Genomic DNA, 15,798 nt, shown 5'->3' with positions numbered 1-15,798 from the left:
GAATGCATTTCAATTAACAAGTGTGCCTTGTTAAAAGTTCATTTGTGGAATTTCTTTCCATCTTAATGTGTTTGAGCCAATCAGTTGTGTACAAGGTAGGGATGGCACACATTAGATAGCCCTATTTGGTAAAAGACCCAACTCCATATTATGGAAGGAACAGCTCAAATAAGCAAAGAGAAACGACAGTCCATCATTATTTTAAGACATGAAAGTCAGACATTCTTGAAAATTTCAAGAACTTTTAAAGTTTCTTCAAGTGCAGTCACAAAAACCATCAAGCGCTATGATGAAACTGGCTCTCATGAGGACAGCCACAGGAAAGGAAGACCCAGAGTTACCTCTTGCTGCAAAGGATAAGTTCATTAGAGTTACCAGCCTCAGAAATTACAGCCCAAATAAATGCTTCACGGAGTTCAAGTAAGAGACACATCTCAACATTAACTGTTCAGAGAAGACTGCGTGAATCAGGCCTTCATGGTCAAATTGCTGCAAAGAAACCACTACTAAAGGACACCAATAATAAGAAGAGACTTGCTTGGGCCAATAAATACAAGCAATGGACATTATACCAGTGGAAATCTGTCCTTTGGTCCAAATTTGAGATTTTTGGTTCCAACTGCCGTGTCTTTGTGAGACGCAGAGTAGGAAAACGGATTATCTCTGCATGTGTATTTCCCACCGTGAAGCATGGAAGTGGTGGTGTGATGGTGCTTTCCTGGTGAAACTGACAGTGATTTATTTAGAATTCAAAGCACACTTAACCAGCATGGCTACCACAGCATTCTGCAGTGATACGCCATCCCATCTAGTTTGCACATAGTGGGACAATCATTCGTTTTTCAACAGGACAATGACCCAACACACCTCCAGGCTGTGTAATAGCTATTTGACCAAGAAGGAGAGTGATGGAGGGCTGCATCAGATGACCTGGTCTCCACAATCACTCGACCTCAACCCAGTTGGACCGCAGAGTAAAGGAAAAGCAGGCAACAAGTGCTCAGCATATGTGGGAACGCTTTCAACTGTTGGAAAAGCATTACAGGTGAAGCTGGTTGAGAGAATGCCAAGTGTGTACAGCTGTCATCAAGGCAAAGGGTGGCTACTTTGAAGAATCTATTTTGATTTGTTTAACACTTTTTTTAGTTACTACATGATTCCATGTGTGTTATTTCATAGTTGTCATGTCTTCACTATTATTCTACAATGTAGAAAATAGTACAAATAAAACCCCTTGAATGAGTAGATGTGTCCAAACATTTGACTGGTACTGTAATACAACATACACATTCAGGTGTGAAAGAATGCTTTATGTTGCCATGGCAACCACCCAGAGTAGACAATAGAGAGCAATTATAGTACTGGTATCTTTGTGCAGGCACTAACTCCGCCATGTTTCGTTGAACAAAGCATATGGGGAAAATGTGTTTTTGGATAAAAGCAAAAAAATAAACACAGGCTTAGGAGATCTTATACATTTTGTTCTATGAGGTAATCTTCATCAGCGAACCTCACTTCTTGTGAATTTTGAAGGATTTATGTCATTAAACAAGGCACACAAAGGCTTTATAATTCATCAAGGTCATGTTAACTGATATTATCTCATAGAACAACATGTGTAAGATCTCATAAGCCTGTTAACCTTGGCCAAGATTAAATCTGGTCAAGCTTTAACTGCGACCACAGACACCCACACGGCTGATGTTTTGGCGGTGTCGGAAACAGAAATGCATTGGAGTCATCAAATTGGTGAGCAGCTGTTCTTGCAATCCTTGTCAGGAAGCCACACCTGCCCCACTAGCATTACAAGTTCAGAACAGGAGAGTGTAGGTGATATCGAAATAATTGCCATCAAAAATCATTAAACAAAATGAGGATTTCTCTCATCCTAATTGAGGTGAAGATTACATCTCACATCCCAGTGTTCAAACTTGTTAACAAGGCTGTATGGGATTTCTGTTAATGCGACTCCGTGCAGCCAATGGCAATGTCCGCTTTAGGTATAATGGCAGGGGCCACTTTTTATTTTTTACCTTTATTTAACTAGGCAAGTCAGTTAAGAACAAATTCTTATTTTCAATGACGGCCTAGGAACAGTGAGTTAACTGCCTGTTCAGGGGCAGAACGACAGAGGAGCTCGGGGATTTGAACTTGCAACCTTTCGGTTACTAGTCCAATGCTCTAACCACTAGGCTACCCTGCCGCCCCAATTGTGGATTTGACAGCACTAAAGCAGTTCCACCTCAGACACCCATCAAAACAACCGCTATGCGAATGCTGGCTAAAGCGGATCTGATTGAGCCCTTTTTTTCTGCATTTATTCCAAAATCCAATTCTTTCCTAATTCACTTTGCCCATAGGAATAACTGAACGAACTGGAGGTAAATCATTTCTGTTTTTTAGGACTACAAGCTGGTGAGGTCTATACAAACCAATGACTATAGGGGCAATCTCAGTTTAGATATCTTGGACAGTTTGTTTTCAATACCTTTTATTATCGTTAAAAGAGCCATGATTCAGTGAGTGCCATGCTGTGCCCATTGTGAACACACTGCATGTTAGGTAGCAATGTAGAATCCACACTGTTAGCACTGTAATAATTACATAGAATCATTGACACAAAAAACATGATTTAAAGTTAAACCTCAAATGAATAAAACCCAATAGAAGACTTGTGCAGCTCAAATTATACTGAACAAAAATATAAACACAACATGTAAAGTTTTGGTCCCATGTTTCATGAGCTGAAATAAAAGATCCAAGGAATGTTCCATATGTACAAAAAGCTTATTTCTCTCAAATATGGTGCACACATTTGTTTACATCCCTGTTAGTGAGCATTTCTCCTTTGCCAAGATAATCCATCCACCTGACAGGTGTGGCATATCAAGAAGCTAATTAAACAGCATGATCATTACACAGGTGCACCTTGTGCTGGGGACAATAAAAGGCCACTCTAAAATGTGCCGTTTTGTCACACATGCAGACTGCAGGAATGTCCACCAGAGCTGTTGTCAGAGAATTTAAAGTTAATTTCTCTACCATAAACCGCCTCCAACTTAGTTTTAGAGAATTTTACAGTATGTCCAACCGGCCTCACAGTCCACGTGTAACCACGCCAGCCCAGCACCTCCACATCCGGCTTCTTCACATGCGGGTTCGTCTGAGACCAGCCACCCAGACAGCTGATGAAACTGAGGAGTATTTCTGTCTGTAATAAAGCCCTTTTGTGGGGGAAACCTCATTCTTATTGGCTGGGCCTGGCTCCCCAGTGGGTGGGCCTATTTCCTCCCAGGCCCACCCACGGCTGCGCCCCTGCCCAGTTTTGTGAAATCCATGGATTAGGGCCTAAAGAATTGATTCAATTGACTGATTTCCTGATATGAACAGTAACTCAGTAAAATCACTGAAATTGTTTGTTTACATTTTTGTTCAGTATAAAATTAGGAGAAAAGGCAGCGAGAGTCTGATAGATCGGTACTTTACTTGGCTGTCCAGCTAATCACTTCCTGTCTTACAAACTTAAGACTTACATAATATAGTTCAAATGGGATGTTATCCTTCAAAGACTATTCTTGGAAATCCTTTGTAAAATATGAAAGGCTACTGAAAGATTTTTCAGACACTGAATACAATGCTTTGATGATAAAAATCTCTGGATAGTTGCATAAATTAAAATCAATAAATCTGGCTCACCAGTCATCTGCAGCCACACCACTTAATGGTTATAGAGCCACTGGAGGCATCTGGGCCCATATTCACTGAGTATCCCAGAGTAGGAGTGCTGATCTAGCCTGGGTGTCAGTCTGTTTCTGCTCTCTTGCCTACTCCTAACCGAATTATCATGCAGAACATGTTTGGCTTGACAATGGAGTAGGCAAAAGCACAAACAGATCTGGAACCAGGCTAGTGCTAATCTAGGATCAGGTCCCCTCTATCCATATCATCTTATCATTATGATCTAAAAGGAAAAACTGATCCCATGTCTGCACTCCTACTCTGAACCTCTGTGAATATGGGCCCGGGAGTGGAAGAAACAAAAAGAGACTTTTCCCTTTTAGGATTTGAGGCAACTAAACCACAATTAAAGAACAAGACCTCCCCAACATTTATAAGAGATCAAAGACAAAATAAACTATACCATTGAAACACCCATATATTGGAGAGGGAGCACATGGCAGAAGTATGTTGTCTAGTATAACAAGCATTAAAGGGAGTCAGACAGACCGGTCGTTTTAAAACTCAGTCAGATCTCAGTGTCGCCACAGTATCTTAAAAATCCTCTGCACATGTATCTTTAACGTTACTATACTAATAAGAGAGAAAAATGAACGGATTGAGACAAAATAAAAGAAGCAGGTTTTGATACAGTAATATAGACTGGCAGCAAAAGGAAGAAGACTTCAATCCTGAGATTAGTCTCATGTCCAGTGGTAAACTATTGTGGCAAGAAGGACCACACTTTTCCAACCGCTCTCCATTTGACCTCATATTACTTTCCCAAACAAAATCTTAGCTTTAACAAATATTTACTTATTTATTTGAGACTTTCTGTAATGAAATAAATACAGTTTCAACAAACATTGGCCTGGGTTGAGTTTACAACAAGCATACTTGGCAGAGTGAGAGTCAGTAGCAGAGGAGTGCATAGGCCATAAGTGTTTGTGCTGGTTCAAGAAGAACCACTACTGCTAGAAGCTGCTCCTAAACACAGATCTAGGATCACACTAACCCAACCCTGCCTACCCCCAGTCAAACCTCAAAGGCTAGAAACTGTCTTCAGATCAGTGCTTAGGACTGAACGTCTGATCTCCGATGAGGGAGGGGAGGATTCCCATTAGCTCATCAGGTGGTTAGTGTTACCCATGGCAGCTCCAGGTAAAAGTTAGCCCTGGCTTAACCACAGATCTAGGATTCGGCAACCCCAAACTTAACCATTAGGACCAGCAGTTACATACAATTTCTACCAAGAACCTCCAGCGTGGCGGCAGACCAGGATGTCCTTATTTTGGCGTCCTTCGTTTGGAAGAGTTGCAGGACGTCTTTATTTGGACGTCCAGTGTTGGCCCAGAGGTCCTTATTTGGATGCTCTGTTTTGAAAGAGCTGCAGGTCGAGGCGGACCCACACCTCTCCAGTGGGGACCTCGTGGAGGAGCAGACGGCGCGTCGCTGGACCCTTGTTCTCCAACTCCTTCTTTATGGTCGCCACGGGAACCTCCGTGCGACCCAGGAAGTCTGGGAAACGGCAGAGAGGAGAGACTAGTTAGCAGTCCGACACATTATACATAGAGGTTGCGTTCCAGGCCAACTACATTGCAGACGCTGCGATACATAAACCGTAACTACACCAACTGCACAGTCGGGCATGCGATTGCTCTATCATTTGACGTGGTGAGCTGATATGTTCAACAACTATTTGAGACCTGGCACGCATCTGAATTGAGTCTGCCTGGCCAGCGCGGCCAGAATGTCTGGATTTGTGTGTGCGTGCTGACCGTCAGGGGAGAACTGGTCCCTCTCGAAGATGGTGATGCAAAGGACGTCCTGGTACAAATCTCGGATGTTGAACTGACAGTTGAAGTTCCACTTGGGGTTGACCGTGTCACTGAGGGTCCTAGAGGTGTAGATCTGAGCCCCCATGGTTACCTCGCAATAAGGGTTACTCTTACCTGGGAGAGGAAGAGGAGGAGCGGGATGACAAGGAGAGAGGAAGAGGAGGGAAAGGTTTTAATACATACCAGTGCTCAAGACACGAATACAGTCTGTACATGTGCCATGTTTATAAACTGGGTGGTTCGAGCCCTGAATGCTGATTGGCTGACAGCCGTGGTATATCAGACCGTATACCATGGGTATGACAAAACATTTATTTTTACTGCTTTAATTACACTGGTAACCAGTTTATAATAGCAATAAGTCACCTATCGGGGGTTTGTGGTATATGCCCCCGCCCGGGCTTTACTGCTTAAGTGAACCTTCCTCATTGTAATAAGTGGTACTAGTTCATGTCTGCGGTGTAGGTAAACTACAGTGGCAAGAAAAAGTATATATTAACCCTTTGGAATTACCTGCATTTCTGCATAAACTGGTCATCAAATTTGATCTGATCTTCATCTAAGTCACAACAATAGGCAGACTCAGTGTGCTTAGACTAATAACACACAAATTATTGTATTTTTCTTGTTGATATCGAATACATCATTTAAACATTCAGAGTGTAGGTTGGAAAATGTATGTGAACCCCTAGGCTAATGACTTCTCCAAAAGCTAATTGGAGTCAGCTAACCTGGAGTCCAATCAATGAGACAAAATTGGAGATGTTGGTTAGAGCTGCCTTGCCCTATAAAAAACACTCACAAGAAGCATTGCCTGATGTGAACTATGCCTCGAACAAGAGATCTCAGAAGACCTAAGATTAAGAATTGTTGACTTGTATAAAGCTGGAAAGGGTTACAAAAGTCTCGATGTTCATCAGTCCACGGTAAGACAAATTGTCTATATGGAGACATTTCAGCACTGTTGCTACTCTCCCTAGGAGTGGCAGTCCTGCAAAGATGACTGCAAGAGCACAGCGCAGAATGCTCAATGAGGTGAGGAAGAATCCTAGAGTGTCAGCTAAAGACTTACAGAAATCTCTGGAATATACTAACATCTCTGTTCACGAGTGTGCGATATGTAAAACACTAAACAAGATTGGTGATCATGGGAAGACACCATGGAAGAAGCCACTGCTGTCCAAAAAAACCATTGCTGTATGTTTGAAGTTCACAAAAGAGCACCTGGATGTTCCACAGCGGAACTGGCAAAATATTCTGTGGACAGATTAAACTGAAGTTGAGTTGTTTGGAAGGAACACAACACTATGTGTGGAGAAAAAAAAAGGCACAGCAGACCAGCATCAAAACCTCATCCCCACTGTAAATGATGGTGGGGGAGCATCATGGTTTGGGGCTGCTTTGCTGCCTCAGGGCCTGGACAGCATGCTACCATCGACAGAAAAATGAATTCACAAGTTTATTAAGACATTTTGCAGGAGAATGTCAGGCTATCTGTTCGCCAATTGAAGCTCAATAGAAGTTGGGTGATGCAACAGGACCACGACCCAAAACACAGAAGTAAATCAACAACAGAATGGCTTCAACAGAAGAAAATACACCTTCTGGAGTGGTCCAGTCAGAGTCCTGACCTCAACCCGATTGAGATGCTGAGGCATGACCTCGAGAAAGCAGTTCACACCAGATATTGCTGAACTGAAACAGTTTTGTAAAGAGGAATGGTCCACCCTGCACTGTGAATGTTTACACAGTGTGTTCAATAAAGACATGAAAACATAATTCTGTGTGTTATTAGTTTAAGACTGTTTGTCTATTGTTGTGACCTAGAAGAAGGTCCGACCAAATTTGGTGACCAATTTATGTAGAAATCCAGGTATTTCCAAAGGGTTCACATACTTTTTCTTGCCACTGTATGTATGAATGTTTATAAAACTCACCGTTGGATTTGCAGGACTTGAGTTCAGTGGCCTCCAGGATGGTGACTAACAGCCGGCCGATTCCACTGGCCTTCAGGGAACGAGCTGCGCACACACACGAGAATAGTCACACCACTACTAGGACTCCTGCTTTAACTATTGGAGTGTGTGTGTGTGTGAGAGAGAGAAAAACAGAAAACTGACCTTGGTATGCCTTCTCTCTCTTTTTCTTATCGGTCTCTAAGAAGTCCTCTGAGGCAGCTTTAATCTTCTGCACCCAGGCCGTCCTGCAGAGCGAAAAGTACACACACACACACACCATGAGCAAGGGTAATGGAATGCGAGTGGAGTCCTTGCATATTAGTGGGTGTGCACCTGCATTTTAGTGTGTGTGCACCTGCATTTGTGTTTGTGCCTATGCGTACCTCTCGTTGATGTTCTCGGTTTTGAGGCTGTAGACTCGGTCGATGTGGGAGATGTGGAAGAAGGGCTCTTCACTGGAGGGGTCCGGCAACTTCACCAGAACCTCGTTGAGGAACACCGGCTACAGGAGGAAACATAATACACATTACATTTACATTTAAGTCATTTAGCAGACGCTCTTATCCAGAGCGACTTACAAATTGGTGCATTCACCTTATGACATCCAGTGGAGCAGCCACTTTACAATAGTGCATCTAAATCTTTTAAGGGGGGTGAGAAGGATTACTTTATCCTATCCTAAACATTACCTCCCTGCATCCGTGTGTCCCACCATCTACATAGGACAGGACTTCCCAAACTCAGGGTTTTGCCCTAGCACTACACAGCTGATTCAAACGATCAACTAATCATCCAGCTTTGATAATTTGAATCAGCTGTGTAACGCTAGGTCAAAAACCAAAACATGCACCCCTTGGGGTCCCAAGGACAGAGCTCGGGAAACGATGACGTAGGAGATCAAACAAAAATGACTTACGTTTGGGGTCCTGGGACAAAAATATTTGTAATAAAGCTATGCCTGTACACTCAGAAAGTATTCAGATCGGAGTTGGATTGAAATCGGAATTTAAAAATGTGGTCAACCAATAAAGGTATAGGTGCTGGAGAAAGTTGATTTATTTACATTACTAGTCTCAACCCCTCCCTTTACACTTCATAAGGCTGTCATAAACGTGCCATAATCCATGCCATAACCATTGGGATGTTCTCAATTTGAACGGGCTCCGATGAGTGACGCTTTTCAAATAGGAAGTGCCCTTTCTATACCTTGTCAAAATGAGCCATTTGGAATAAATGCCAGCGTGTGCGAGCACGTCCATGCCGTTTGTTTCTCACCGGTTTATACATCTTGAGCTGTGTGTTGTTCTTGGTGCTGAAGAGCTTGTCCGGTCCTGAGGAGCTGAACTGTTTGGCAGCGTGGGTGAGCAGCAGGAAGTCGTTAAAGAGGAAAGCCCACAGCTCCTTATTGCTCTTAATCTTATACACCTTCCCACTGTGGAGCAGCTTACGGGGCCCCAGGCAGTTAGTCAGAGAGTTAAACACCAAGTTCTGCGAGGGAGAGAGAGGGAGGGTTACAGACGTGTTTGAGATACTGTGTGTGTGTGTGTGTGTGTGTGTGTGTGTATATACGGTGTGCGCGTCTGTGTCTACCTCTGTGACTCCCTCACACTGTACATGTGACTGTAACCACTCCAGCCTGTCAGAATTCTCCTTCTCCCTGACTCCCTCGTTGACCTGAGAACAGAGCTCCTCAGCCCGCTCCAGAGCCTCTCTCAAAGGCCTGCGGTCTGCATGGTCCTCCTGGGTACTCTCCAGGATCTGAGACAACCAATGGACAGGGGTTAAATACACACACACACCAATCTTTTTACATCAGCAGTTGTCACAAAGTGCTTTCCAAAGAGCAAACACAGATGGAAAATACACACGGGTTAAAAGTACACACACATACTCACATGACTTATACACACACACAGGTACTATACACGCAGACAAAGACGCACGCGCACACATACATTTTTGATATGTAGAGGGTAGCGTGTGATCCTCTGCATGGGCTTCAGCAGGAAGCTGGATAAGGGCATGCCTTTACAGCGGTAGTCTGTGGCGATTTTCTGATGGAGAAAAAACTATATTTAATATGAACACACAACCTTCCATGTATAATCAGCTCTCTCCGGTTGGTATGCATCAGAAATGTTCACGTTCTCCTCCTCCACTCACCGCACGTTCTCCTGTTGTATTCTACCTCCCGCCCCTTCTTCTTCCAACTTAAATGTGTTGTCTTTTCATTAATTTCCTCTCTCTCTCTCTCTGTACTCTTGTCTTCCTTCACTCACTGCATGTTCTTTCATGCTCCCTCCCTCCCAGTCTCCCCCTCTCACCTTGAGGAAGTCTTTAAAGTCCTGTTGGTTGTCAGTCCTACTCTGTAGCAAAGCAGCTCCGTTGAGTTGACAGGAGCAGAACCGGATGTAAGGCTGGAGGTGAGCCAGCTCGGACGCCAAGATGTCCCCGATCACCTGGACAGGCATATTCTCACCCCCTGTCTTCTTACGCACACGCAGAGCCCTACGAGCACACACACACACACACACACATTTAAACACAAACACCACATGTTCTTACCATCTGGCCCGAGACACTCATACTGGTGAACACACACACCTAAACCCACTCCACATCAATACCTACTTTAGCAGTTTGGTGTTGCAGGCGATGAGCTCCTTCCAGTTGACAAAGATCATGGCCATCTCTGCCTCTGTCAGACGGCCCGACTCAGACATGGGCTTATGGAACACCTGAACACACGGAGTAGAGTACATAAGTGTGCTTGCTGTGTGTGTGTGCGGACGGATTCTAGCGTCTGTGTTGGTGTGTTACCTCCATGACTATCTGGAGGTCCTCCACATATCTCTCCTCTGTCTGGAGGAGCTCGTGGATGTAGCCCTGTCTCTTCCTCTCCTGGGGACTCATAGAGTCTAGACTGTTCAGGTCAGCACACCCTGAGAGAGAGAGAGCGAGAGCGAGAGCGAGAGAGAGAGAGAGAGAGAGAGCAAGTGAGAGGAGGGAATCATACAGATGCAGGATCTTAATTTGATCAATTTTCCTGTAGCTGCAGGATTATTTTGCTGAGACAATAATGGTCAAATTAGGATCCTACGTCTGTATATACTCAGAACAGTAACGCACAGTCACTCTGAAAACACACACACACACTCTCCTAAACCCATCAATCGATAGTCTGTCTCAGAACCAACCACACACATTCACCCAAAGCAAGGGCACTCTTACCTTGTGCAGAGTGCCCATTCTGACAGCCGTGGAGTCCCATACAGGTGGTCTCCTTCTCTTTCCCAGTATCCCTCCCCTCTTCTGTTTTATCCCAGAGCCTTAGAAACTGCAGCTTATCTTCACTGTGTAAACTCATGCTCTCTCTGCTGTCTCTCTCTGCCCAGGTAGACTATGAGATGCTCTCGCTTTAGCCAACCCTCTAACTGGTGTTCTCCTCTCTCCCTCACCTTGTCCTCTCTATCCCTCCTGCCCTCTCATCCACAGACACTAAGCCCATAGCAAGACAAGCAGCTAAATCTGTTGTACCAAAATAGGAGAAGGACTGTGTGTACTTCCAGATGACCAAGATAACGGTCACCCTGCCTTGGGAAGACACCGGGTAAATAAAACGGTAACCAGAGATCAGAATATCTAGATACTGTGTTCCAGTTCTGAAACTGTGGGTGTTTATTTCAGATAGCAATGGTGTTGTGTTGACTGTAAACACACACTGATCTCTTCCACAGACAAATGGTCATACCGTTAGTGCTGTCCTAACATTCACACCCAGGGATGACGACACACATTTCAAAAGCAGCCTTTAATTTCACCATGGATTCAGATTAGCCCAAACCGGGCGGCAGATGGCGCCCTTATTCCTTTGTCATTGGTGTCCAACTGGACTCTACGCAGCCGGCTCCACACTACCGGTTGGGCAAGACTCAGATAGAAGCAAAGACAGAGGTACATTTTCAAAAATCATCTCACTGTGTTATGTGGAACAAGCCCCTTAGCAGAAGAGAGTAGGAGGAGCTGTAGTAGGATGCAGAGAAAGAGCAATCCAACCCCTGGACAGTGCTTGGTTGTCCAACAACATCCATTAGTTTGCATAGATTAGTTTCCTTTTCAGTGTTACAGCAACTAGCTACTTCACTCTAGCTTGATTATGCACTAAAACGGAAATAGGCACAGCAGAGAAACAGCATCAGTAATCAGAATAATATAGTCAACGCCAGAGGAATTAAGGTGCGATTCTAACTAGTTGTTTGTTCTGCTCTTGAACACTGCAAAGCTCAAAGAGTTGATTCAAAGAGCAATGAATCATCACAATCAGGTACGGCTTTCGAAAAACACACACAGTGGCCCGAGCAAATTAATTGTTAGAATTCAGTCAATGATGAATCGTTCCAGTTGAATCAGAGGGGACTCCTTTTTGATTGTCACAAATCCTCTAACAAATACAGAGTGGCCAACGCAAACGACTCGACATTATTGAATCAGTAAGGAATCAGTGGGTTCTTTGCGAGCTGAACTTCCTTAAATGATAAATAAAATAAAAATGGGGCTAATAAAATTATCTGTCGCTCCTTCTAAGAGAAAATGGGAGGAAAGGAGGGGGCAGGTGAAGGGGGACACCACAGAGAGAGACCCACTAGATCAACATTAGAGTCATTACACTTCAGGGTCACCAAACACCAAAACATTGTCCTAATATAGAAAACCGTTTAGGAATGTGCATGTTTGTTTCAACTTGCATACGTTTTTCTTTAGATTCAGCCAGGGGTCCTACATCAGGTCAGAAAAGTCATTGGATGCATTAAGGACAGCAGGGATACAGACAGACGGGTCAAATCTCAGCTCTTGGTTCAGTCCCAGGTTAAAAAAAGCCAGTTGGTGGGAGTTGACTTGAAAAAGCAGGAAGGAAAGGGACAGATGCTCCAGGTAGCTTCCCCGAACCACAGATCTAGGATCAGGTTACCTAACGTTATTGCTAACTCTGATCATTAGGGCAGCGTTGCCCAAACTCAGTCCTGGGTAACCCAAGGAGTGGTCATTAGGGGTTTTGCCCTAGCACTGATTCAAATGATCATCTCATCATCAAACTTTGATTGTTTGAGTCAGCTGTGTAGTACTAGGACAAAAACGTGCACCCCTTGGGTCACCAGGACAGAGTTTGGGCAACACTGCACTAAGGGATGACAACCTATCAGACCCTGTATCAGTGGTAGAGTAGGTAGAAGTTAAACCCTAACCACTGGCACAGATGTTATTTCATTCCCCTCGTGGTTAAAGTGACAGAGCAAGATTATGGCAATTACAGCATTTTTCTACTTACCCAATGACAGATTAAGTCATGGATGATTGCACCTTCAAACTGCATGCAGACTTAAAAATGGTTTCCACGAGTTCATCTGACTCTGGGTAAGTAAGAAAATGGCTTAATTTCCATATTTTGCACTATCCCTTTAACAAGTTAGCATTATGGGCTGGCTAGTCTGACCCTAGATTTGTGTTCAAGGATAACGTCAACCCACTCCAAACAGACACAGGCAGAAGGTCAGAGGTTAGAGGTCAGAGAGGTGTGACCAGACAGGGGTCAGAGGTTAGTAAAGGGGCGGGGCCTCCAACAGTCGAGAGCGTGATAGTGGGTCTCAGACGGAGAGGAGGAGAAGGAGACACTACAACCCTACAGAGAGAAAGAGATGAAGAGGGGAGAGAAAAGAGGAAGGGAGGGAAAGAGGGAGAGAAGTGAAAGGAAAACATGAGTGAGAAGAATGGATGGATTGATGAACAGGTGACAATTAGAAGAAATGGTAGAAAGGAATCAACAGGGAAAGATTTCGCCCAAGAGTATAAATAACACTGTTGCTAAATTCTTACCCAGGGTTTCCCAAAGTTGGTGCACGTTTTGGTTTTTGCCCTGGCGATACCCAGCTGATTCAAATAACCAACTCATTATCAAGCTTTGATTATTTGAATCAGTTGTGTAGTTTGGGGGGGGGTGGTAAACTTTAGACTAGTCTGACTCACCATGCTAACTGGCTCTACTAACATCTTACGTACCATCTTACCTGTCATGTGTACTGGTAGGCATCTATCTGCCCACCCTGTCATGTGAACACTTAAATTGAGAAACTTTGGAAAAGCACATCAAAAAAGTGATGTACTCACATTGCTGGCTGGGGTCGGTGTCGGCAGTGGTCATCTTGACGTAATTAGTTGGGAACAGACCGGTGACCCCGTTGACCTCCCCTTTCCACCAATCGGGGTCGTTCTTGTCGAACACACTGATCAGTTGACCCTTGGAGAAGCTCATTTCGTCCTCGTTGGCTGCCTTGTAGTCGTACATGGCAATGACCTGACACACTGGAGGAGAGGGAGAGAGAGGAGAGCAAGGTGTGAGAGGGCATAGAAGTTCCAAATAAAGGATAGCCGGTCTTCTTCACCCATTACCTACTAAAGACGTGTGTTTCCTGAGATAGGTGTGTGTTTTACCTGGTAGAGGTGCTGGCGTGGACTTGCCGCTGTTGGATCCCAGCATTTTGACGTGTGAGGCAGGAAACCAACCCTTCTGACGCTTCTTTCCCCGCGCCTTAGAGATGAATCAATCAACAATTTAAAGCAAATTGTATCGATCAAAATCACATTGCCTGATTTCATTCTAGTCTGAACCAGTCAGTCAGCCAACCTGCAGTTCTCCGAGCCACCAGCCGGTGGGGTTCTTGCTGAGGATGAGGATAAGCTGTCCTGGCGCCAGGCTGAGCTGCTCTGTCCCCGTGGCCGTGTATGTTGTGCTCACCTGGGCTATCTCTGCACGCGCACAAGTAGGGAGTTCCATCAGATTTAGAGGAACGTTGGGGAAAAAGGAGGGGAAAAAGGAGCAGCCAGGCTGTACTTTCCAGCATGGGAATAATGTAGTGTGATGTCCTTACCTGGTTTCTTCCCAGGCTGACCTGACTTTCCAGAGTTGCTGGATGTCTGAAACAACAAGTTACCGTACTTAGGTCTTAAGTGCAAGCCGGGTACAAGTTGCAGTACACTGTGCGTGTGTTTGCATGCGTCTTACGTCTGTCTCTTTGGGTTTGACGTAGTTAGAAGGGAACACCCCGGTGCGGTCTCCGATGCCTCCGCTCCACCACTCTCCCTCTCTCTGGGTCACCAGGATGACATCACCCTCCCTAAATGTCAGGTCGCCAGGCTCTGGGCTCTCATAGGTGTACAGCGCCACGTACTCTGATTGTACGACACAAAACATAACCTCAGAGACATTCTGATTGGATGACACAAAACTTGAGCTCTCAGAGACACAAACGTCAAACTACCTTCCTGTTGAGCAGCATCTGTGGCTTCAGAGCCATCCGGAGGGGAATTTATCGAGCTGGAACAAGACAAATATACATTATGAAAACGGTTATAACATAAGTAAACACATGCACACAACGGAATTCTACACAAAAACACACACACACACGACTGAATTCCTTCACTGATAACAAAAGGGCCTGTTTGCCAAAACTGTGTGTGTAAAGGGGAAAAAAACACAAAGAAAAACTGTGTGTGGCGTGTATTTACTTGGTGGAGTCTTCATTCTCTCCCAGGAGTGTGACATATGTTTTGGGGAACCAGCCTTGCGCCCCGTTGAGCTCCCCCAGCCACCAGCTGTCCTGCTGCTCCAGCACCCAGATCACATCGTCCTTACTGAAGTTCAGATGGCTCTCTGTCTTAGCTGTCCACGAACACAGAGCCTGGGCCTGCAGGCTACCCGCCACCTACAGAAGGAAAGAACAAGGGGTGGAGGGAGTTAAAGACAGCGAAGGAAGAGGGTGGACAGAGGGATGGAAGAGATTGAGGGGGAGAGAGAGCCGAAGGACAGGGGTCAAAGTCAAATTGGGACATTGTAGTTCAGGGCTCTCCCAACCCTGCTCCTGGAGAGTTACCCTCCTGCAGGTTTTCAATCCAACCCCAGTCGTAACTAACCCGATTCAGCTCATCAACCAGCTAATTATTAGAATTAGGTGCGCTAGATTAAGGTTTGAGCAAAAAACCTACAGGACCCTAGCTCTCCTTTTTCACTCCTCGTGAATTTAAAAGTTCTAGACTGGTTCTAGACTGGTGTAAGCAGGCTGGAGGGAGTTTGTCATATTCCTTACACCAGTCCCTTCCTTTTAACCAGTGCAGTCTGAATCTGTGTGTATATCAGAGTAGGCATAAGGAATAATCGGTCTAGTCTGGTAGCAACACAGCGTTAAGTCAGAGCAGTGTTTCCCCAACTCTGGTCCTCAAGTACCCGCATC

At 44.7% G+C, this 15,798-nt stretch overlaps 1 protein-coding gene across 1 annotated transcript in view; it reads right to left on the bottom strand.

Annotated features, from left to right (window-relative positions):
- Nucleotides 1-2,474: 2,474 nt before the first annotated feature.
- Nucleotides 2,475-15,798, bottom strand: part of LOC115146756 (intersectin-2-like) — a 46,992-nt gene continuing 33,668 nt past the window's right edge. The window contains exons 22-39 of the mRNA XM_065004111.1: nucleotides 15,077-15,273; nucleotides 14,827-14,882; nucleotides 14,571-14,737; nucleotides 14,437-14,482; nucleotides 14,193-14,314; nucleotides 14,000-14,096; nucleotides 13,676-13,870; nucleotides 10,334-10,455; nucleotides 10,145-10,251; nucleotides 9,838-10,021; nucleotides 9,469-9,567; nucleotides 9,104-9,271; nucleotides 8,789-9,001; nucleotides 7,897-8,015; nucleotides 7,676-7,758; nucleotides 7,493-7,576; nucleotides 5,496-5,669; nucleotides 2,475-5,235 (exon numbers count right to left, since the gene is read on the bottom strand). Coding sequence (XP_064860183.1) covers nucleotides 5,078-5,235; nucleotides 5,496-5,669; nucleotides 7,493-7,576; nucleotides 7,676-7,758; nucleotides 7,897-8,015; nucleotides 8,789-9,001; nucleotides 9,104-9,271; nucleotides 9,469-9,567; nucleotides 9,838-10,021; nucleotides 10,145-10,251; nucleotides 10,334-10,455; nucleotides 13,676-13,870; nucleotides 14,000-14,096; nucleotides 14,193-14,314; nucleotides 14,437-14,482; nucleotides 14,571-14,737; nucleotides 14,827-14,882; nucleotides 15,077-15,273 — 2,391 coding nt within the window. The 3' untranslated portion in view covers nucleotides 2,475-5,077. The remainder of the gene's footprint in view (nucleotides 5,236-5,495; nucleotides 5,670-7,492; nucleotides 7,577-7,675; nucleotides 7,759-7,896; nucleotides 8,016-8,788; nucleotides 9,002-9,103; nucleotides 9,272-9,468; nucleotides 9,568-9,837; nucleotides 10,022-10,144; nucleotides 10,252-10,333; nucleotides 10,456-13,675; nucleotides 13,871-13,999; nucleotides 14,097-14,192; nucleotides 14,315-14,436; nucleotides 14,483-14,570; nucleotides 14,738-14,826; nucleotides 14,883-15,076; nucleotides 15,274-15,798) is intronic.

The sequence above is a fragment of the Oncorhynchus nerka genome, linkage group LG18 (genome assembly GCF_034236695.1).
Source record: "Oncorhynchus nerka isolate Pitt River linkage group LG18, Oner_Uvic_2.0, whole genome shotgun sequence".
NCBI classification, from domain to species: Eukaryota; Metazoa; Chordata; class Actinopteri; order Salmoniformes; family Salmonidae; genus Oncorhynchus; species Oncorhynchus nerka.
Note: the sequence above shows the minus strand (reverse complement) of the source record. Positions and strands in the feature narration are given on the sequence as shown.